Source organism: Podarcis erhardii (assembly GCF_964252035.2).
Source record: "Podarcis erhardii genome assembly, chromosome: 7".
NCBI classification, from domain to species: domain Eukaryota; kingdom Metazoa; phylum Chordata; class Lepidosauria; order Squamata; family Lacertidae; genus Podarcis; species Podarcis erhardii.
The window spans coordinates 14,354,642-14,377,339 of NC_138511.1; the positions used below are offsets into that span (position 1 = coordinate 14,354,642).

A 22,698-nucleotide genomic window follows, 5' to 3' on the forward strand; every position below is an offset into this window, starting at 1 on the left:
CAGCACCAGAATTCAAAAGCATCGATTCTTCGGCGATCAGCCTTCTTGATGGTCCAGCTCTCACTTCCATACATCACTACTGGGAAAACCATAGCTTTAACTATACAGACCTTTGTTGGCAAGGTGATGTCTCTGCTTTTTAAGATGCTGTCTAGGTTTGTCATTGCTTTTCTCCCAGCTGTCAGCCACAACCAAATTGATGGAGACTCCATTTTTAGAGGCAGTTTACCCCCAAATGACAGTTTTGGTGGTGAATGGCTGCAGGTAAATGGTCTTAAAGCTCGGGTCCCAGTTGGCCACTGTGTGACCAAGACGCTGGACCCTTTCAGTCTGACCCAGCAGGGAAAGCCCCCCCCCCAATCTTGCATTACTAAATAAATGAACCCACAGCCACCTATGAGACTGCTCCAGACCAGCCATTAACCCTTGCTATTCATTACAAGCGTATCACTTAAGCATAAATATTCTCAGGATGTGTGTTATCTTACACATTACAAAAGGCAGAGTCATTTAATAGCGACGCTTTTTTAAAAAAAGGCGTGACTTTCTCCCCCCTTAAAAAAAACCCTTTAAGAAATGAAAATAACACCCAAATAGTTCTTTTCTCAGTCCAGCCTTGCCACACGCTGCCTGCCATGAGATTACTTGCTGCGGGGGGCGCGAGAGAGAACAAAGCAGTTGCGGAATGAGACCCTTGGTCCCATCTAGCTTAGTGGTGTCTGCACGGACTGGCAGCAGCTCTCCAGGGTGTTATTCGGCAGGTGCTGGGGGGGGGGGTTGAATCTGGGACATTCTGCATGCAGAGCGGGTGCTCCACCACTGAGCCACAGCCCTTCCCCTACTAAAGAGGGCTCCTAAATAGCACTTTTCTGTTTCTTTAAGCGCAACCTTATCTGGAAAAAATAATAGCAGGTGAAAACTCTGCAAGCCGCAGGCAGCTGGCAGACCTCAGCTGCCTTTTAAGCCGAGGCAGGGGAAACACTGATGACCCTCTCTAAATGATGCCGGATTTCACCTCTCATCACACACACTCCGCGCTCTAACCATTGCTCATGCTGGCTTGCTGGGAGTTGAAATCCAACTGCATCTGCGAGGACCAAAGATTCCCTCCCTCGTACGCGCGCACACCTCTTGGTTTAAAAGAGTGCAAAAACAAGGGGCGTTTTTTTATTTTAAAAAAAAAAAACACAAAAACACCCCAAATAACACCTGACCGGTCAACCCTGGATAGGCTTGTCCCCATTTCACAGGAGGCAAACTGAGGCAGATAACGGGAAAGGCGGGAGATAAGCTACCGGTAAGCGCCTGTGATGTGTGATTTGGAAACCACGTTCTCAGGCGAGGATGGCCGCAGCAGACCTAGGGGTTTTTTTTTATTTTAAAAAAGTTAATTGCATGTAGGCCCCTGGGGCGGAGTCCTGAGGTTGACCGCAGTCCCAACCCCGTAGTTGATTTTATTCTTTTCTTTCGCCCGTGCGCAGATCCCGCGCGCTTTGGGGAGGTCCCTGCGCCCTGCGCTTTCCTCGCCGGGCGGGCGGATGGGCAGCCTGCGCTCTGCCCAGCTCCCTTTTCTGAAGAAGTGGGGAGAGAGACCCGGAGTCGCCATGGGTGCTTGGAGTCGCCCTACGTGGCTGCTGTTCCTCCTCTTGGTTCTGCAGAGGGTCGCGGCGGCGCCTTCCCAGGTGAGGCATCCGCGCGGCTTTGGATCGGGCGCACGTGGTGACGCCGCGCTCCAGGCGGTGGCGGGGGGAATCAGTCAGGGGTGTAAGTTCCTTCTTTGGAGGTTTTTGAGCAGAGGCTAGATGGCCACGTGTCATGGGTGTTTTAGCTGAGATTCCTTCCTTCTCTGAGCAATGAGGACTGGGATCTTGAATCACTTTTTAGGGGAAGGACACGCAGCGGGTGTGGAACTCGCTGCTGCAGGAGGTAGTGACAAATGCATGGAGGGGGGGCTAGCGATGGCTCGTGGCTATGCTCGATGGCTATGTTCTCCTTCAGAGACAGTGATGATGATGATGATGATGATGATGATGATTTATTATTTATAGCCCACCCATCTGGCTGGGTCTCCCCAGCCACCCTGGGCAGCTTCCAACAAAGAATTAAAATACAGTGGTACCTCGGGTTAAGTACTTAATTCGTTCCGGAGGTCCGTTCTTAACCTGAAACTGTTCTTAACCTGAATCACCACTTTAGCTAATGGGGCTTCCTGCTGCCTGCTGTGTATGTAACCTGAAGCGTATGTAACCCGAAGTACCACTGTACAGTGGTCTGTTAAACATTAAAAGCTTCCCTAAACAGGACTGCCTTCAGATGTCTTCTAAAAGTCTGATGCTTCTGAAGACCAGTTGCTGGAATCCACAGTTGCTCTTGTGCTTGAATCCTGCTTTCCCTTCGGGGCATATGGCTGTGAGGACAGGATGCTGGACTAAGATGTGCCATTGGCCTGATCCTGACCCAGCGGGCTCGCCTCACGTTCTTTGCCCAGTTGGAGGAGACTCTTGAGAGTCCCATGGACTGCAAGAAGATCAAACCTCTCCATTCTGAAGGAAATCAGCCCTGAGTGCTCACTGGAAGGACAGGCTCCATCTCCAGTTAGGGCTTGAAATCTCTCCCCTGCCTGAGATCCTAGACAGCTGCTGCCAGTCTGTGTTGGCAGCAATGGGCTAGATGGCCAGTGGCCCAACTGACTCTAAAACCCACGCCCCTTCTCCTGACTTTATTCCAAGGGTATATCTTGCCCAGGTTTTGGGGGGAGGAGGGGGACCGAGAGATGGGTGTTCTCTAGACAATCCCTTGGCCGGCAGGCACCCAAAAATGTAAGAAAGACCCTCTTGGGTCAGATCAGGGGACTGCCGGTCCAGCGCTGGTGCCTCTGGGAAGCCAACAAAGTATCAGGGTGAGGAATGAGCCTGCAGCTGTTTGGCATGCAGAACGCCCCAGCTTTGATCCTTGGTGTCTCTAGGTAGGGTGGGAAGAGAGCGATGCTGGGAAAAACTCAAGAACTGCTGCTGGTGAGAGGGTGGATGTGAGATGCCTGTACCTCAGGTTAAGTACTTAATTCATTCCGGAGGTCCGTACTTAACCTAAAACTGTTCTTAACCTGAATTACCACTTTAGCTAATGGGGCTTCCTGCTGCCGCCGCGCCGCCGTGCATGATTTCTGTTCTCATCCTGAAGCAAAGTTCTTAACCTGAAGCACTATTTCTGAGTTAGTGGAGTCTGTAACCTGAAGCGTATGTAACCTGAAGCGTATGTAACCCAAGGTACCACTGTACTTTCAAAGTGCATTTCCTCCCCGCCCCCCGCCCTGAAGAATTCTGAGCACTGTAGTTTGGGAAGGTTTGCTGGGAGCTGTCACTTTTTGAAGAGTGGTGTGTGTGTGTGTGTGTGTGTGTGTGTGTGTGTGTGTGTGTGTGTTAAACTACAACGCCCAGAATCCTTTGAGGGAAAGATCATGCTTTGGATGTGCTTAAAAGCCACTGGAGATGGGCTTTCAATGCATTGCCATTCAGTGACCATCGGGATCTCTTCAAACTACAATTCTATGGATCTAGGATAGGAATGAGCGAGGCGGACCAGTGCTGTGGTTCCATCATCATCTTCATCATCATCACCATCATCATTGAAGGCAGCTTCCCATGTTGGGTATGGGGAACATTTGGCCCTCTGGATGCTGCTAAACTACAGCTCCCATCATCCCCCACTGCTGAGTGTGCTTGCTAGGCCTGATGGGAGTTGTGGTTTGGCAGCATCCAAATAGCCCAGTTTCCCCCACTGCAACGTAAAACAAATAAGGGCTGCTCTTATATTGTGGAACAACCTTATTAAATACAGAGGGTCCTTCTTGGGCAGGGGTCGCACTCTGAACATGCCCTTTTGTTTCCGAGCCTCATACAGTGGCACCTCAGGTTAAGTACTTAATTCGTTTCGGAGGTCCGTACTTAACCTGAAACTGTTCTTAACCTGAACTTTAGTTAATGGGGTTTCCTGATGCTGCTGCTGCACCGACAGAGCACGATTTCTGTTCTCATCCTGAAGCAAAGTTCTTAACCTGAAGCACTATTTCTGGATTAGCAGAGTCTGTAACCTGAAGCATATGTAACCCGAGGTACCACTGTAGTTCCGAATTCATTTATTTTGCTTAATCACCACCACCATCATCATTTATTTATACCCCGCCCATCTAGCTGGGTTTCCCCAGCCACTCTGGGCGGCTTCCAACAAAAGATTAAAAATACATTAAAACATCAGTCATTAAAAACTTCCCTAAAACAATGGCTACCTTCAGATGTCTTCTATATGTCAGATAGTTGTTTATCTCTTTGACATCTGATGGGAGGGCATTCCACTGGGCGGGCACCACTATGGAGAAGGCCCTCTGCCTGGTTCCCTGTAACTTCGCTTCTTGCAGTGAGGGAGCTGCCAGAAGGCCCTCAGCGCTGGACCTCAGTGTCCAGGCTGAACGATGGGCATGGCGACGCTCCTTCAGGTATACTGGACCGAGGCCGTTTAGGGCTTTCAAGGTCAGCACCAACACTTTGAATTGTGCTCGGAAACGTACTGGGAGCCAATGTAGGTCTTTCTGGACCGGTGTTATGTGGTCTCAGCAGCCACTCCCAGTCACTAGTCTAGCTGCCACATTCTGGATTAGTTGTAATTTCTGAGTCACCTTCAACGGTAGCTCCACGTAGAGCGCATTGCAGTAGTCCAAGCAGGAGATAACCAGAGCATGCACCACTCTGGCGAGACAGTCCGCGGGCAGGTAGGGTCTCAGCCTGCGTACCAGATGGAGCTGGTAGACAGCCGCCCTGGACACAGAACTGAGCTGCGCCTCCATGGACAGCTGTGAGTCCAAAATGACTCCCAGGCTAAACATATTCCCAAATTAAACATATTCAGCTCTTTTGACCAGTCGCTGAGCAAACCCTTGGTCAGGAGGGTTCGCACACAGCCCCGACATGCACACAGCTGAGTCATCATGTAAGGGGTGCAACACAAGATTAATCATGCTCAGTACATCTCTGTTAATCTAATCTAAGATATCCACTTAACAGCAGAATTGTGGTTTTTTAAAATATTCTGAGCTTTTCCAGCCTCAGTGTCTAAGCTGGAGTGGGTGGTGCAGATTTGTGGCTCTCCAAACATTGCTGACCATTGAGATGGCTGGCTGCTGGGAAGCAAGGCTCCCCGATGTCTGGTCTACAGGCTTCCTCAAAGTCGGCCCTCCAGATGTTTTTGGCCTACAACTCCCATGATCCCTAGCTAGCAGGACCAGTGGTCAGGGATGATGGGAACTGTAATCTCAAAACATCTGGAGGGCCAAGTTTGAGGAAGCCTGGTCTACAGGTTAGAAACCCTCGATCGAAGATATCTGGTCTGGCTTGTTAAAGGCGCAAGAGCCCTAGCGGGAGAGAGAACATGGCAACCCCTCCAACCATGACTGTACAACGGTCCTTCGGGTTAAGTACTTAATTCGTTCCGGAGGTCCATTCTTAACGTGAAACTGTTCTTAACCTGAAACACCACTTTAGCTAATGGGGCCTCCCGCTGCTGCTGCGCCTCCGGTGTGTGATTTCTGTTCTCATCCTGAGGTAAAGTTCTTAACCCGAGGTAATATTTCTGGGTTAGCAGAGTCTGTAACCTGAAGCATATGTAACCTGAAGAGTATGTAACCTGAGGTACCACTGTACTTGAAGCACTTGCAGAGGTGTGAAATGTTAAGCTAGGCGAGAGTGCCCTGGAGCGTGTGCCGAGTGCCGCTTATAATAATAATAATAATTTATTATTTGTACCCCGCCCATCTGGCTGGGTTTTCCCAGCCACTCTGGGCGGCTTCCATAAAAACCAGAAATACACTAAAATATCACAGATTAAAAACTTCCCTGAACAGGGCTGCCTTAAGATGTCTTCTGAATGTCAGGTAGTTATTTATCGCTTTGACATCTGATGGGAGGGCGTTCCACAAGGCGGGTGCCACTACCGAGAAGGCCCTCTGCCTGGTTCCCTGTAGCTTTGCTTCTCGTAATGAGGGAACCGCCAGAAGGCCCTCGGCGCTGGACCTCAGCGTCCGGGCAGAACGATGGGGGTGGAGACGCTCCTTCAGGTATACTGGGCCGAGGCCGTTTAGGGCTTTAAAGGTCAACACCAGCACTTTGAATTGTGCTCGGAAACGTACTGGGAGCCAATGTAGGTCTTTCAAGACCGGTGTTATGTGGTCTCGGCGGCTGCCCCCAGTCACCAGTCTAGCTGCCGCATTCTGGATTAGTTGTAGTTTCCGAGTCACCTTCAAAGGTAGCCCCACATAGAGCGCATTGCAGTAGTCCAAGCGGGAGATAACTAGAGCATGCACCACTCTGGCGAGACAGTCCGAGGGCAGGTAGGGTCTCAGCCTGCGTACCAGGTGGAGTTGGTAGACAGCTGCCCTGGATACAGAATTGACCTGCGCCTCCATGGACAGCTGTGAGTCCAAAATGACTCCCAGGCTGCGCACCTGGTCCTTCAGGGGCACAGTTACCCCATTCAGGACCAGGGAGTCCTCCACACCAGCCCGCCCCCTGTCCCCCAAAAACAGTACTTCTGTCTTGTCAGGATTCAACCTCAATCCATTAGCCGCCATCCATCCTCCAACTGCCTCCAGGCACTCACACAGGACCTTCACCGCCTTCACTGGTTCTGATTTGAAAGAGAGCAACTGCTCATCTAGGGTTAAAGGTAAAGGGACCCCTGACCATTAGGTCCAGTCGTGACCAACTCTGGGGTTGCGGCGCTCATCTCGCTTTATTGGCCGAAGTCCGGGTCATGTGGCCAGCATGACTAAGCTGCTTCTGGCGAACCAGAGCAGCGCATGGAAATGCCGTTTACCTTCCCATCGGAGCGGTACCTATTTATCTACTTGCACTTGACGTGCTTTCGAACTGCTAGGTTGGCAGGAGCAAGGACTGAGCAACGGAAGCTCACCCCATCACAGGGATTCAAACCGCCGACCTTCTGATCGGCAAGTCCTAGGCTCTGTGGTTTAACCCACAGCGCCACCCGCGTCCCACATCTAGGTTTAGGTCTGGGTATTGCACAGAAATAGCAGGCAGCTCCTTTTGCTGCCATGCTGTGGTGCTTCTTCAAAAGATAAAGTAAGATTCTAGTCCTCATGGCTGTGAATATAGGGCTGATTTAAAAGCAACAGAGGAAGCTGCCTGATAATGAGTCCATCCAACTCAGTATCGTCTACTCTGACTGGCAGCAGTGCTCCTGGGTTTCAGGGGGGAGGCATTCCCAGGCTTACCCGGACATGCCGTTGGGAATCGAACCGTCTGCATGCAGGAAAACTTCCAGGCCTGATTCCTCAAGCCCAGATGTGCAGTACATCAAGGAGAGGAAAGGCATAAAGGATCCCTCTCTGTGGAGGTCTCCGTTACAGGGGTGACTACCTGTTTTCAGATCAAAGGCTGTAGTCCTTTGTGGACAAATCTTGCGCGGGCGGGGGGGGGGGCGGTTGGACTAGATGATGCTTGGTGTACCTTCCAGCTCTACAATTCTATGAATCTATGAGCAATGACAAACGTAGACAGCATCTTAAAAAGCAGAGACATCACCTTGCCAACAAAGGTCCGTATAGTTAAAGCCATGGTTTTCCCAGTAGTGATGTATGGAAGTGAGAGCTGGACCATCAAGAAGGCTGATCGCCGAAGAATCGATGCTTTTGAATTCTGGTGCTGGAGGAGACTCTTGAGAGTCCCATGGACTGCAAGAAGATCAAACCTCTCCATTCTGAAGGAAATCAGCCCTGAGTGCTCACTGGAAGGACAGATCCTGAAGCTGAGGCTCCAATACTTTGGCCACCTCATGAGAAGAGAAGACTCCCTGGAAAAGACCCTGATGTTGGGAAAGATGGAGGGCACAAGGAGAAGGGGACAACAGAGGACAAGATGGTTGGACAGTGTTCTCGAAGCTACCAGCATGAGTTTGACCAAACTGCGGGAGGCAGTGGAAAACAGAGGTGCCTGGCGTGCTCTGGTCCATGGGGTCACGAAGAGTCGGACACGACTAAACAACTAAACAACAACAATGAGCTGTTTGCCACCAGTAGGCGGGGCCACGGCCAAGGTGGAGCAACACCTTTTTACAAAGAACCACACACAAAAGTCAGGCACACCTGTCCACACGCCATCCAAACCGAGAGGAGAACCGCCATGTGGCATAGGGGTTAGAGCATGGGTAGGCAACCTAAGGCCCGGGGGCCAGATCCGGCCCAATTGCCTTCTAAATCCAGGAATCAGCGTGTTTTTACATGAGTAGAATGTGACCTTTTATTTAAAAGGCATCTCTGGGTTATTTGTGGGGCCTGGCTGGTGTTTTTACATGAGTAAAATGTGTCCTTTTATTTAAAATGCATCTTTGGGTTATTTGTGGGGCATAGGAATTCATTCAAATAATAATCCGGCCCCCCACATGGTCTGAGAGACAGTGGACCGGCCCCCTGCTGAAAAAGCTTGCTGATGTAGGGGGTTTTCAACTATCATCTTTTGCTGACTCCTGGGTTAGAGTGCCAGGCTAGGACCTGTGAGGGACGTGGGTTCGAATCCCCACAAAGCCATGAAGCTTACTGGGGTGACCTTTAGGGGCGTACCTCACAGGGTTGTGGTTGAGAGTAAATGATGACAGGGAGAAAGAAACACCGACTCCGCCTTGAGCTCCTTTGGAAAAAAATGGGGGTGTGCAATGAATAAGTAAATAAATAAGGCAGGACATAAATGTTGTCGTTACAGTTCAAGGATTTATTCCGGCAGATGCTTTCCTGCTGAACCCTCCAAGTAAACTTTGGGCAAGCAAGAGGCATGATCACAGTTCAAGGACATGGGAGAGCATTCATAGAGGGTGTGGAGAAAGCCCGGGGGGGGGGGAATGGCCTGGGCAATGGGAGTTCCAAGGCCCACATAGAAAACTGGGGCGGGGGGAGAGACCTTTGAGCCTGAGGTTCCCCGCCTTTTCGTACTGCACACCCCTGGGCTATTCGAACATGGCTTAATTTTTTTAAATTCCATTTCTATCCCTCCAAATTGCTCAAGGTGGGGTATGCTCCCCCCCCCACGTGCTCCTCACTTAATCCCAACACAACAACCCTGCAAAGTAGGCTAAGCTGAGAGAGGCAGTGCCTGGCCCTGTTGTAAACAAAAATTGCCCTTTTCCCTTGTGGGGTATCCAAGAGCCCATATAGAGTCCTTACATAGGTTTCCTATTGGTAGGAGAGAATAACAGAGGCCAACCAGAGAATATTGAGAAGCAAAGCAGCTAGTAAGCCTGATCTTTATTGATCTGTTGCAACAGGGTGCTCCCCTCACATGCAGGAAAGGAGGAGGACCCAGAAAAATGGCATGCAAGGCCTTATAAAGACTTTTGAAATTGCCACCCTGTAGATCAAGACCACCCCCAGAAACATCATACATACATCACAGAAGGGGTGTAACCTAAAACCACCCCTCAGATACATCATACCTACATCACAAAAAAGGCGGTCTTAAAACAGAAATTTCAATATTGTTTTTCTCCTGTCATTGTTTTTCTCCTGTCTGGCAGGTTACTTGATTGGATTGCCTGGGGAGCCTGGCCAGTCTTTTGTAATGATAAATACTTACCATAGTTCCTGGGCTAGGTCACAGGCTCACACCCTATTCAAACACAGACATACCCTTAAGACAGGATTTGTGAAGGAAAAGACAATGGGGAGGCTTTTCCATTTTCCTTTGACCTTGCAGAGAAAACATTTGGTCAGTTTGGGACAGTTTGGGAATCAAAATGGTCCCAGGTCTAGTCTTCCTGTGCTGATCTATGTACGTGCTTGGTTGGTACACTTATGAACATTTAACATATATCTAAGACCTCAAAATTCCTATCACAGCCCCAAGGTCACCCTAATGAGCTTCATGGCTGAATGGCAGATTTGAACCTGGGTCTCTCCCACGACCTAGCACGCTTGCACCCTAACCACTACACCGCACTGCCTCTTGCGGTTTTGCTGCGGACGGAGCTGCGAGCGAGCGCTTTAATGTGGCTGGGAACGGGCTGGTGTCTGTCCGCCTCCTGGCATGTGTGCATAACAGCAAAACCTCGCGCGTGCAGCTGTTGCTGTGGATCTTGTGCAACCCAGCAGCTCTTTCTCCTGGGGGCAGGAAACCTGCCATCTTTGGCTCCCTTACTGGCTAAGCCAGCCCGAAAATGACTCATTCACTAATATTTTTCTGAGGCCACTGAAACCAGAAGGCTGATTCAGAAAATTTCAGTTTGCAAGAGATGAGTGGTGAGACCAGGAAACCGGCAGGGTGACAACAGCTCCTGTCCTCATTTGGGAATTGACTTGGCCGGCAGGCAGAAAACTGCACCCCTCACTTTTCTGAATCGGCTTTCCCCAGTCCCCACCCCAAGTACGCTCTTTGCAAAAACCACCTGACCACATCTGAGAAATTTGCAATAATCCTCCAGCTACCTTTGACACAGCAGTTTAGAGCTGAGAAAGGGCTGCAGTTCAAATGGGAGAGCATCTACACCATGGGTAGGCAAACTAAGGCCCGAGGGCCGGATCCGGCCCAATCGCCTTCTAAATCCGGCCCGTGCACGGTCTGGGAATCAGCGTGTTTTTACATGAGTCAAATGTGTCCTTTTATTTAAAATGCATCTCTGAGTTATTTGTGGGGCCTGCCTGATATTTTTACTTGGGGATAATGTGTGCTTTTATTTAAAATGCATCTTTGAGTTATTTGTGGGGCATAGGAATTCGTTCATTTTTTTTTTTCAAAATATAGACTGGCCCCCACAAGGTCTGAGGGACAGTGGACCGGCCCCCTGCTGAAAAAGTTTGCTGACCCCTGATCTACATTGTGTGCAGAAGGTTCCAATGGCAGCATCACTAGATAAGGCTGGGAACAACACTCCTGCCAGCCAGTGTAGGCCAATGACCTGACTCAGAATAAGGCAGCTTCCTGCATTCCAATTGTAAAGATAAAGGTAAAGGGACCCCTGACCATTAGGTCCAGTCGTGACCGACTCTGGGGTTGCGGCGCTCATCTCGCTTTATTGGCCGAGGGAGCCGGCGTACAGCTTCCGGGTCATGTGGCCAGCATGACTAAGCCACTTCTGGCAAACCAGAGCAGCGCACGGAAATGCCGTTTACCTTCCCGCCGGAGTGGTACCTATTTATCTACTTGCACTTTGACGTGCTTCCGAACTGCTAGATTGGCAGGAGCAGGGACCGAGCAACGGGAGCTCACCCCGTCGCGGGGATTCAAACTGCGACCTTCTGATTGGCAAGTCCTAGGCTCTGTGGTTTAACCCACAGCGCCACCCACGTCCCTCCGCATTCCGGTTGTACCAGCCCTTTATTTGCAACCATGAGGACTAGAATCTAGTCCTTTTGAGGAAGTGCCGGAGCGCGGTGGCAGAGCACCTGCCTTGCACGCAGATGGCTCCAGGTTCAGCCTAACCCTGCCTGCAACCCTGGAGCGCTAGAGGTTGGATAGTTCAGCTGGCTGGAGTGTGGTGGTCACAATGTCAAGGTTGCAGGCAACAGCCAGCAAGTTGAGACCCCGGTCGATTCAGCCCCGTTCCTCTCTGACCGCAGCACCCTGCTTAACCACTTACGGTGACTCCAGAGAGCATTAGGGAATCCAGCTCTTTCGGGAGGAGACTGGACTGGATTGGGTCCATGAGTGGAATGGGATGCAGAGGTGAGCCCTCCCCACCCCGTCCCCTTGTTATTGAATAGCACTTTCTGGGACAACTAAAAAAAAAAGCACACACAGCTCCAAGCTTATGATAACAGACGCATGCTTCGTTTTGGTCCACTGGCTAAACCTGCAAATCCTTCCCATCGATGCCCAGAACAGGGACTTGTACAGAGTTGCGACAGGCAACTCCCTCTTTAGTGAGAGCTGCCTGTTGCAACTCTCCATGAGTCCCCGTTCTTAGCATCAAACACTTAAGGATGGATATCCTGTGTGTTCGGAATTACTGGATGGTCTGGTGTTTAGCCAGAATCCTCTTCCCAGCTGCTTCCTCCCACTGATCAATCTGGGAACAGTAATGGATCTTCCAAGTTCTCTTGCTTGGCTCACATATCTCTAATGAAAAAGGCAAGGAGTAAATCTTACTGGGGTCTATAAAGCTTGCAAAAGAACAGCTATATAGTCCTGCATTGCAGGGGCTCAGACTAGAAGATCGTCAGGGTCCCTTCCAAAAAAAATGAGAGGCACAAATACAAGATGGGTGACACCTGGCTTGAGAGCAGTACATGTGAAAAGGATCTAGGAGTCTTGGTTGACCACAAACTTGACATGAGCCAACAGTGTGACGCGGCAGCTAAAAAAGCCAATGCAATTCTGGGCTGCATCAATAGGAGTATAGCATCTAGATCAAGGGAAGTAATAGTGCCACTGTATTCTGCTCTGGTCTGACCTCACCTGGAGTACTGTGACCAGTTCTGGGCACCACAGTTCAAGAAGGACACTGACAAACTGGAACGTGTCCAGAGGAGGGCAACCAAAATGGTCAAAGGCCTGGAAACGATGCCTTATGAGGAACGGCTAAGGGAGCTGGGCATGTTTAGCCTGGAGAAGAGGAGGTTAAGGGGTGATATGATAGCCATGTTCAAATATATAAAAGGATGTCACATAGAGGAAGGAGAAAGGTTGTTTTCTGCTGCTCCAGAGAAGCGGACACGGAGCAATGGTTCCAAACTACAAGAAAGAAGATTCCACCTAAACATTAGGAAGAGCTTCCTGACAGTAAGAGCTGTTCGACAGTGGAATTTGCTGCCAAGGAGTGTGGTGGAGTCTCCTTCTTTGGAGGTCTTTAAGCAGAGGCTTGACAACCATATGTCAGGAGTGCTCTGATGGTGTTTCCTGCTTGGCAGGGGGTTGGACTCGATGGCCCTTGTGGTCTCTTCCAACTCTACGATTCTACGATTCTATATTTTGTACATTCAAACAGTCTGCATCTGATTCTAGGCAGTGGTTTCCCCAAAATGGCCCAGATGGAAACCCCTCGGACTTCCCACCTCTGCCTTAACAGGAAACATCAAGGAACAAGTGGGTGGGTTTTGCTCAAATTTTTTTTGGGCCACCAGCCGATGCACAGGCACGGCTATTAATAGAGCTAATAACCAGCTGTGTGTTCAAATGCAGATCATGCCTAATTAATGAAAACATTTGTTGACTGTAAACACCAGGTCAAAACTGAACCGAGGTAGCCTCATTTGTAGCTTTTGAAATGAGGAGGTAAAAAGAGCGCAGAAAAGTCCTGCAGAGCCACAGCAGACGGGAAAACCCGTGGCATGGCGAGAGGCCACGAGCTTGGCATGCGGAAGATTTCCCGGTTTGATCCCTGGCATCTTTGCCGAAGGACCAAGAGCCCAAATCTGGCCTGCCACCAACCGCCCCACTGCACATTTCCCCTGGAGATTTTACAAGCCTTGATGTGTGCAGAGATGGATGGAGGAGGGAAAACTGGCGACTGGGAGTGGCCGCCGAGACCACATAACACTGGTCCTGAAAGACCTACATTGGCTCCCAGTACGTTTCCGAGCACAATTCAAAGTGTTGGTGCTGACCTGGAAAGCCCTAAACGCCCTTGGCCCAGTATACCTGAAAGAGCGTCTCCACCCCCATCGCCCAGCACGGACACTGAGGTCCACCTCCCAGGGCCTTCTGGCGGTTTCCTCACTGCAAGAAGTGAGGTTACAGGGAAGCAGGCAGAGGGCCTTCTTGGTGGTGGCGCCCGCCCTGTGATAAACCCTCCCGTCAGATGTCAAGGAAATAAACAACTACCTGACTTTTAGAAGCCATCCGATGACAATCCTGTTTAGGGAAGTTTTTAATGTTTGATGTTTTATTGTGCTTTTAATATTCTGTTGGGAGCCGCCCAGAATGGCTGGGGAAACCCAGCCAGATGGGTGGGGTATAAGTAATAAATTACAGTGGTACCTCAGGTTACAGACGCTTCAGGTTACAGACTCCGCTAACCCAGAAATAGTACCTCGGGTTAAGAACTTTGCTTCAGGATGAGAACAGAAATTGTGCTCCGGTGGCGCGGCGGCAGCAGGAGGCCCCATTAGCTAAAGTGGTACCTCAGGTTATGAACAGTTTCAGGTTAAGAACAGACCTCCGGAATGAATTAAGTACTTAACCTGAGGTACCACGGTATTATTATAAAATGATGAATGTCTTGTCACACCCACTGTTTTCATGTGGCCCCTGGGAGGCTTTCTTGGAGGGAACATGGCCCTGGGGCAGAAGAGGGTTTCTCTCAGACATCAAAGCCATGCAGAAAACACCACCAGATGGCAGGAAGAGTTGTCGGATTTGACAACCAAATCTCCGCAGGATGGACCAGCAGCCTGACCTGGAATACCAGTTGTTGGTCGTTGCAAAGGGGAAGGGAGCAGCGGTCCTCAAGTCCTGCTTGCTGTTTTCCCACAGAGAACATAAGTGCATAAGTAGAGCCTGCTGGATCAGGACCCACCTAGTCCAGCTTCCTGTTTTCCTAGTGGAAAACCCACAAGCAGGAACTGAGCACAAGAGCAATTCTCCTTTTCTGTGGTCTCCAGCAACTGGTCTTCAGAAGCATTGCTGGCTCCTGTGATAGGAATTTTGAGGTCTTAGATATATGTTAAATGTTCATAAATGTACCAACCAAGCACATACATAGATCAGCACAGGAAGACTGACCTGAAACCATTTTTGATTCCCAAACTGACCTCAATTATTTCTCTGCATGGTCAAAGTGGGAAACCTCCCCATTGTCTCTTTCCTCACAAATCCTGTCTTAAGAGCACATTTAAGATATGAATAGGGTGTGAGCCTGTGACCTGGCCCAGGAACTAAGTATTTATCATTACAAAAGACTGGCCAGGCTCCCCAGGCAATCCAATCAAGTGACCATTAAACAGGTAACCTGGCAGACAGGAGGTAAACAAAGCACTCAGATTTCTGCTGTAGACCGCCCTTTCTGTGATGTTGGTATGATGTTTCTGGGGGTGGTCTTGATCTACAGGGTAGCAATTTCAAAAGTCTATATAAGGGCTTGCACCACCATAGTTCTGGGTCCCTCTTCCCTCCTGTGTGTGGTGAGTGAGGACCCTATTGCAACAGATCAATAAAGATTAGGCTTACTAGCTTCTCAATATTCTCTGGTTGGCCTCTGTTATTTTCTCCTACCAATAGGGAACCTACATAAGGTCTCTATATGGGCTCTTGGATACCCCATAAGGAAAAAAAGGGCAGATTTTTGTTTATAACATTCCTGTTTGTGGAGGCAGAGCAGAAACATCCTAGATCCCTCAATAGCCCTCGCCTCCTCCATGAATTTGGCTAATCCCATGTTTTTGAATTATGGTGCTGGAGGAGATTCTTGAGAGTCCCATGGACTGCAAGAAGATCAAACTTCTCCATTCTGAAGGAAATCAGCCCTGAGTGCTCCCTGGAAGGACAGATCCTGAAGCTGAGGCTCCAAGACTTTGGCCACCTCATGAGAAGAGAAGCCTCCCTGGAAAAGACCCTGATGTTCAGAAAGATGGAGGGCACAAGGAGAAGGGGACGAAAGAGGACGAGACGGTTGGACAATGTTCTCGAAGCTACCAGCATGAGCTTGACCAAACTGCGGGAGGCCGTGGAAGACAGGAGTGCCTGGCGTGCTCTGGTCCATGGGGTCACGAAGAGTCGGACATGACTAAACGACTAAACAACAACAACAATTTAAAACAGTCCACATTGGTGGCAGGGATCTCCTGCCTATCATACCACCTCTTTCTTGCCCTTTCTCTAAAACAGGGTTCCCAAACTCAGGTCGCCGCCTGTTTTTGGACTACAATTCCCATCACCCCTGACCACCGGTCCTGTTAGCTAGGGATGATGGGAGTTGTAGTCCAAAAACAGCTGGAGACCCAAGCTGGGGAAACAAACTGCTCTGAACTGAAAAGGCCCGAGCCCTGCAAGTTTTCTTCATAGGGGAATTGATCCATCCTTCCTCGATAACTTTGATCCTTTTCCACCTCAGCAATATCCCTTTTGAGGCGAGGCAGCCAGGCAATCTAGTTGGCACGTTTGCTTGACTTGAAGGGCTGTTGTCAGTCCATACCTGTCAACCGTCCCTTATTTGGCGGGAAAGTCCCTTATCCCAGCGCCGTGTCCCGCTGCTGTCCCTTATTGATGATGTCCCTTAAATTTCCCGGGTTTCAAAGGAAGCAGCTCCTCTCCCTCCCTCTCTGCCGGTCAGGGAGGAGAGAGGCTCCAACTGTGTTGCTTGGCTGCGTTGCTCACCCAATAAAGAGCCTAAGAATGACTGCGGGGTGGAGCTTGCATGCCTTGTGCCGATCAAATCAGCCGCGTTGCCTGGGGACTCGCCTTTGCTCAGCGCTTCCCAGCGGAGAGGTGACAGTGGTTTTCCTTGCTGAATCCCCTTTGCCGGGTTGCTGCGCTGTGGGAACCACCATTTGAGGCTTTGTTTGGCTGCTGGTTGACTAAAATCCCTTATTTTGGCTGCTGATCCCTTATTTTCGAGGCTGCTGATCCCTTATTTTCAAATCTGTAAGTTGACAGCTATGCGTCAGTCTGATCTGACAGCCAGACTCTCCTTTGGTTCTGAGGAACAGCAGAGAAGCAGATAAACTTGCCCAAGTCTTCAAGACGCACACATATGTCTACAATTGTGTCATAATTTTACAATCTCTGTCAAACTGACCTCAAATTTTTTTTTTTGAGGGATTGAAATGTCACGTCTGTTGCTACCAACCCCTTTCATCTCTTGATAGTATGTCTTGTTTCGACTCAAGTCTGAACTTTTCCAGTCATCCAGAAAAATCAAACTCAGCGTCTTTAATTCAGAGACGAATCTAGAGAAACGTCCTACCTTTTCTCTTACGGGTGAGCCAGAATCGGGGCTCTCTGAGGGCCTCAGAAGGAGACGAGACGTCTCAGAAATAAATGCTTCGCGGAATGTTACGGTTTGAAGAATCGGCGAGCAGGATTTGAATTATGAGCAGCAGAAAGAATGAGAGACTATTGTGTTGTTATGATGTAAAATGAGGGGAGAAGACAGGATGCAGCAAAGAGGCGATAAGAAAAGCATCCTGAAAAATGGGGTGGGAAGTCAATAATATAAAAGGAATTTTTTAAAATATGTATTGGAATTGTATGTGGAATTTCTTGAAGTTTAACAAAATAATTTTGGACTAAAAAAGAAATAGATGCTTCACGGTGGCTGAAATCCTATGCTTGCTTCCCTGAGAGTAAAAGCTGCACGAGTTTGTGACTAAGGCTTTGTATGCCTTTCTGTTTACGCCGGTTCCAGAATGTTCCCTTCGTTCCCTGCAAGAAATGTTTGCATGGTCTGAGGCTTTACAGTTTAGAGAAAAGGCGAGTGACATGATAGAATGGGAGACCTTTGGCCCGCAAGATGTTGCTGAACTGCAAATCCCATCAGCGCTAGCAAACAGAGCTGATGGTCAGGAATGAGCACTGATGGTCAGGAATGAGCACAAGATGCTGGACTAGAGGGGTCACTGCCTGGCCTGATCCAGCAACCAGGCTTTTCTTAGGGGCTAATGAATTTGTCTAACCCTTTCTAAAGCACGTGGGTTTTGCCAGATCTTGTGGCAGGGAGTTCCATCAGCTGTTTTGGCCCCCCACCATTCTTTTTAAGGCCTCAAATGGAATCAAAATAGAAACCACAACAAAAGCACCAGTCATCTCCCCCTCCTGAAACCGCGCCTGAAACTATTTCCCCTTTCTTTTGAGAAACAACACTCAAGTCCTGGTCATTATGTGGAGAGTTCCACCATATTTGAATGTCTTGCGCATTATTTCGGATGTATTTAGAAACACAGACTCCGCCCTGCTCAACGCAGGAGAAACATGCAGCCTCTCAGCTTTTAATTATGGCTTTTGTCTTTCTGCCTTTCTAGGGATCAGGTCACTTGCCTTGCTTGGGACTGGTCATCGGGTCCAACAAAGAACCCCTACGGTGCTGCTACCAATGCCCCTCAGGTCAGTACCTCTGGAATCATAGACATTAAGGGGATCTGCAAAGGGCACATTTCAGTCTGGCAAAATCTATTGGGGCAGGAAGCAGGATCAATGAGAGGGTGTGGCTTGGATAGAAGAGGGTGTGGCCTGCAGAGAGTTCTGAGGGCCAGGGAGAAAATCCTGGAGGGCCATGTATGTCTCTCTGGCTCGAGGTCCTTAACCCTTTGCTTACTGGCTTTCTATCCCCCTCCCAGCACCTGTTCCCAGGTGAGCTCATAACACTGTAAAAGTGCAACATTGGAAATGAGTTTAAATATCATCATTCCTCCTTATTTATTCTCTCAGATTTATTTCATAAAACTTACATACCGCTTGGTTGTAGAGAACCTCAAGGTGGTTGACAAGAAGAATAAAGCAGTAAGATGAGTAGCAGAAGCAATTAGATCGCTGGGAGGGCGGAATTAAAACCAACAACGAATTAGCCCCTAAGAATTAATTAATTCATTCATTCGTTAGCCCCTAAGAATTAAAAACACGCGTTCTAAACATCCGGGCACGCTCGTCTGAACAAGGATGTTTTTAGCAGGTGCCAAGAAAAGCACAGCGAAGAAGGCTGCCTGATTTCAAGTGGCAGGGAGTTCCAAAGTGTGGCTTCTGCCACACTAAAAATGAAGTTCTTGCAAATGTGGAAGGAACTGCTATGCAGCAGTTGTAACAGGGCCAGATCCGCGGATCGAAGTGGTCGGGTGCACAGATGTGGGCAAGGAGATTTTGCTGTGCTTTAGTTATTGAACTCTCAGAAACCGACGTGAGCAGTCTTAGTTGTGGTTTCTTCATAAAAACCAGAGAGATGTGGTCTGTCACGCCAGAAGGGGGAGCTTCCCTCCCTCCGGAAATATGGTGCTTTTGGGGGGCTGCCTGAGGTGAGCTGGCTGAGTCACCAAAGTTTGCAAACTCTGCGGCCCTGGAAGCCAAGCCCCAAAACTCCCCTCGAGGAACTTAAGAGAACTCTGTGGGTGGGGGGTGTTTTTACTGTCTTTCTAGAGGAAATTTCTGACATTTTCTCCTTCTGACGGTTCTTTTTTCTCTTGGGTTTGAACGGCGCGCCGTCAGGGGCTGGCGTTAAATAGAAGGGTGTTCCCCTTCCAGTCCTGGGTGCTGAAATAGAGATGTATAATCCAGTCAGGACCCCTTTTAAGGCTTTGTTTTTCCTGCAGTCGGTTAGTTTCAGCCTGGGCTGTACCACTGCAAGCAGCAGGTACAGGCTTTGCAGGACCTAACACTCCCCCTATAAGGTGGGGAAGGAGATTCCTGAGTCGTGTCGGGAATAATAATAATAATAATAATAATAATAATAATAATAATAATTTATCATTTATACCCCGCCCATCTGGCTGAGTTTCCCCAGCCACTCTGGGTGGCTTCCAATCGAGTGTTAAAAACAATACGGCATTAAATATTAAAAACTTCCCTAAACAGGGCTGCCTTCAGATGTCTTTTAAAGATAAGATAGCTGCTTATTTCCTTCACATCTGAAGGGAGGGCGTTCCACAGGGCAGGTGCCACTACCGAGAAGGCCCTCTGTCTGGTTCCCTGTAACCTCACAATGAGGGAACTGCCAGAAGGCCCTCAGAGCTGGACCTCAGTGTCCGGGCTGAACGATGGGGATGGAGACGCTCCTTCAGGTATACAGGACCGAGGCCGTTTAGGGCTTTAAAGGTCAGCACCAACACTTTGAATTGTGCTTGGAAACGTACTGGGAGCCAATGCAGATCTCTCAGGACTGGTGTTATGTGGTCCCGGCAGCCACTCCCAGTCACCAGTCTAGCTGCCGCGTTCTGGATTAATTGCAGTTTCCGGGTCACCTTCAAAGGTAGCCCCACGTAGAGCACATTACAGTAGTCCCAGCGGGAGATAACTAGAGCATGTCCCACTCTGGCAAGACAGTCCGCGGGCAGGTAGGGTCTCAGCCTGCGTATCAGATGGAGCTGGTAGACAGCCGCCCTGGACACAGAATTAACCTGGGCCTCCATGGACAGCTGTGAGTCCAAAATGACTCCCAGGCTGCGCACCTTGTCCTTCAGGGGCACAGTTACCCCATTCAGGACCAGGGAGTCTCCCACACCCGCCCGCCCCTGTCCCCCCAAAACAGTACTTTTGTATTGTCAGGATTCAGCCTCAATTTGTTGGCCGCCATCCATCCTCCAGCCGCCTCCAGGCACTCACACAGGACCTTCACTGCCTTCACTGGTTCTGATTTAAAAGAGAGGTAGAGCTGGGTGTCATTAACTCTTAAAGGAGCCCCCCCCCCCCCGGATTAATAAAGTTCAGGATCCTGCATCTTGCAGGAACTACAGTTTTGAAACTTGCTGCATGGGAAGCAAACTTTTAATTAAAAACCTCTCCTTTTACAGTGGCACCTCAGGTTACAAACACCTCGAGTCACTATGACTTCGGGTTACAGACTCCACTAATGCGGAAGTAGTACCTCGGGTTAAGAACTTTACCTCAGGATGAGAACAGAAATCGCGCGCCGGCAGCGGGAGGCCCCATTAGCTAAAGTGGTACCTCAGGTTAAGAATGGTTTCAGGTTGAGAACGGACCTCCAGAACGAATTAAGTTCGTAACCAGAGATACCACTGTATTCTGATCAAAAATGTGTGGCAGCAGAGTTGTGTTTACCAGGGGATTTAACAGGCAGCTGGCCTGTCTTACCACAACATCATCCTCACAAGAAAATAAACCAAATTTTAAATGGGCATAAAAGCCACGCTTGGCAAAAACTAAAGAGTCCTCTCCAACCCTATGATCTTACGACAGTGGGATCTGCAAGGCCCTGGGACTGGGTTCAGAGCGGCCTCCTCTCCATTTTAATTTTATTTATTTATTTATTTATTATAATAGATATTTATTAAATTTTCCAGTTTAGTACAAAAAACAAAAATACAAAAATACAAAAATACACAATCAAAAAAAGAAAAAACAAATCCAAACAAAACAGATATAGTTTCCACAACTTATTTCTGTTACCTTGTTTCTCAAACCTCCTCTCACCTCCCCCTTTTGTATTCCAGTTCGAATCTTAATTCAGCAAATCCTTATTATAACTTATTTTAGCTTATTACTCCACTTTTACTTTACAGCTGGTAACCACTTAATTTCTGTCCAACAACATTCTAACATTCATTAATTTTGCAATATTTCTGCAAATAATCTTTAAATTTCCTCCAAACTTCTTCCGCCAACTCTTTTCCCTTGTCTCGGATTCTGCCGGTCATTTCTGCCAGTCCCATATAGTCAATCATCTTCATCTGCCATTCTTCCAGAGTGGGTAGATCTTGCGTCTTCCAATGTTTCGCAATCACATTTTAATTTTATTTTTAGGATACACCCAGACTGTGACTTGCCCTGCGAATCTCACGGACTGCAAAAAGAACCTGTGCCGAGCCGACCACTACCTGAACGACGCGCACGTCACGCCCCGTTGCGAGGCTTGTAAGCAGTGCCTGCCAGGTATTTGCCCCCTGGCACCCGTTGCCCTTTGCAGCACACTACCTTTTCGACTGGCGCCTGGGCTCGCCTCTTCCTGCACCAGCCCAGTTCCTCAAGTGTCAGAGTCCGTGGTAAAGACTTCAGCATGTTATAAGAAAAATACTGCTCCCTTTCCCTTATGAGGTACCTAAGAGCCCCATAAGACGCGGGTGGTGCTGTGAGTTAAACCAGAAGGTCGGCGGTTCGAATCCCCACGACGGGGTGAGCTCCCATTGCTCGGTCTCTGCTCCAGCCAACCTAGCAGTTCGAAAGCTCATCAAAGTGCAAGTAGATAAATAGGTACCGCTCCGGCAGGAAGGTAAACGGCGTTTCCATGCACTGCTCTGGTTCGCCAGAAGTGGCTTAGTCATGCTGGCCACATGATCCAGAAGTTGTACGCCGGCTCCCTCGGCCAATAAAGCGAGATGAGCACCGCAACCCTAGAGTCGGCCACGACTGGACCTAATGGTCAGGGGTCCCTTTACCCTTTACCTTTAAGAGCCCATATAGAGTCCTTAAGTAGATTCTCTATCGGTAGGAGAAAACAACAGAGGCCAACCATAGAATATTGAGAAGCAAAGCAGCTAGTAAGCCTGATCTTTATTCAACTGTTGCAACAGGGTGCTGCCCCCCCACGTGGGGGGGGGGGGAGAGGGACCCCAAGCCCTGTGCGTAAGCTGTAGATTGTAGTGACTGTAGAGTTGTCATGACTGTAGAGTTAGAAGGGACCCTAAGGACCATCTAGTCCAACCCCTCTGCAATGCAGGAATCTCAGCTAAAGTATCTCTGACAGATGGCCATCTGATCTCTGTTTAAAAACCTCCAAGGAGAGTCCACAACCTCCCGAGGGAGACCGTTCCACGGTTGAACAGCTCTTACTGTCAGATAGGTTGCTTTTTCTGATGCCTAGAAAGTTTTTCCTGAGGTCAGTGGCGTAGCGTGGGTTGTCAGCACCCGGGGCAAGGCAAGTAATTTGCGCCCCCTAACCCATGGATTTTAGCACTCAGCCAGGTAGGGGCAGAGAGCTGCGAGTGCAAGCGCCCCCCCCCAGATGTTGCGCCCGGTGCGGCCAGCCCCCCTGCACCCCCCACGCTACGCCACTGCCTGAGGTTAGACCGCCCTGATCTAGAATCTGGGTCCCAATCCTCATTCGGCCACA

The 22,698-nt window shown here is 49.3% G+C and overlaps 2 protein-coding genes across 4 annotated transcripts in view; one reads left to right on the forward strand and one right to left on the reverse strand.

Moving 5' to 3' along the window:
* The window catches only part of LDLRAD2 (low density lipoprotein receptor class A domain containing 2), a 472,593-nt gene that overhangs the window by 422,054 nt on the left and 27,841 nt on the right, over positions 1 to 22,698 (reverse strand). The window lies entirely within an intron of this gene.
* Positions 1,589 to 22,698, forward strand: part of TNFRSF8 (TNF receptor superfamily member 8) — a 36,491-nt gene continuing 15,381 nt past the window's right edge. Inside the window, exons 1-3 of the mRNA XM_081871131.1 lie at positions 1,589 to 1,682; positions 17,948 to 18,029; positions 21,393 to 21,521. Coding sequence (XP_081727257.1) covers positions 1,605 to 1,682; positions 17,948 to 18,029; positions 21,393 to 21,521 — 289 coding nt within the window. The 5' untranslated portion in view covers positions 1,589 to 1,604. The remainder of the gene's footprint in view (positions 1,683 to 17,947; positions 18,030 to 21,392; positions 21,522 to 22,698) is intronic.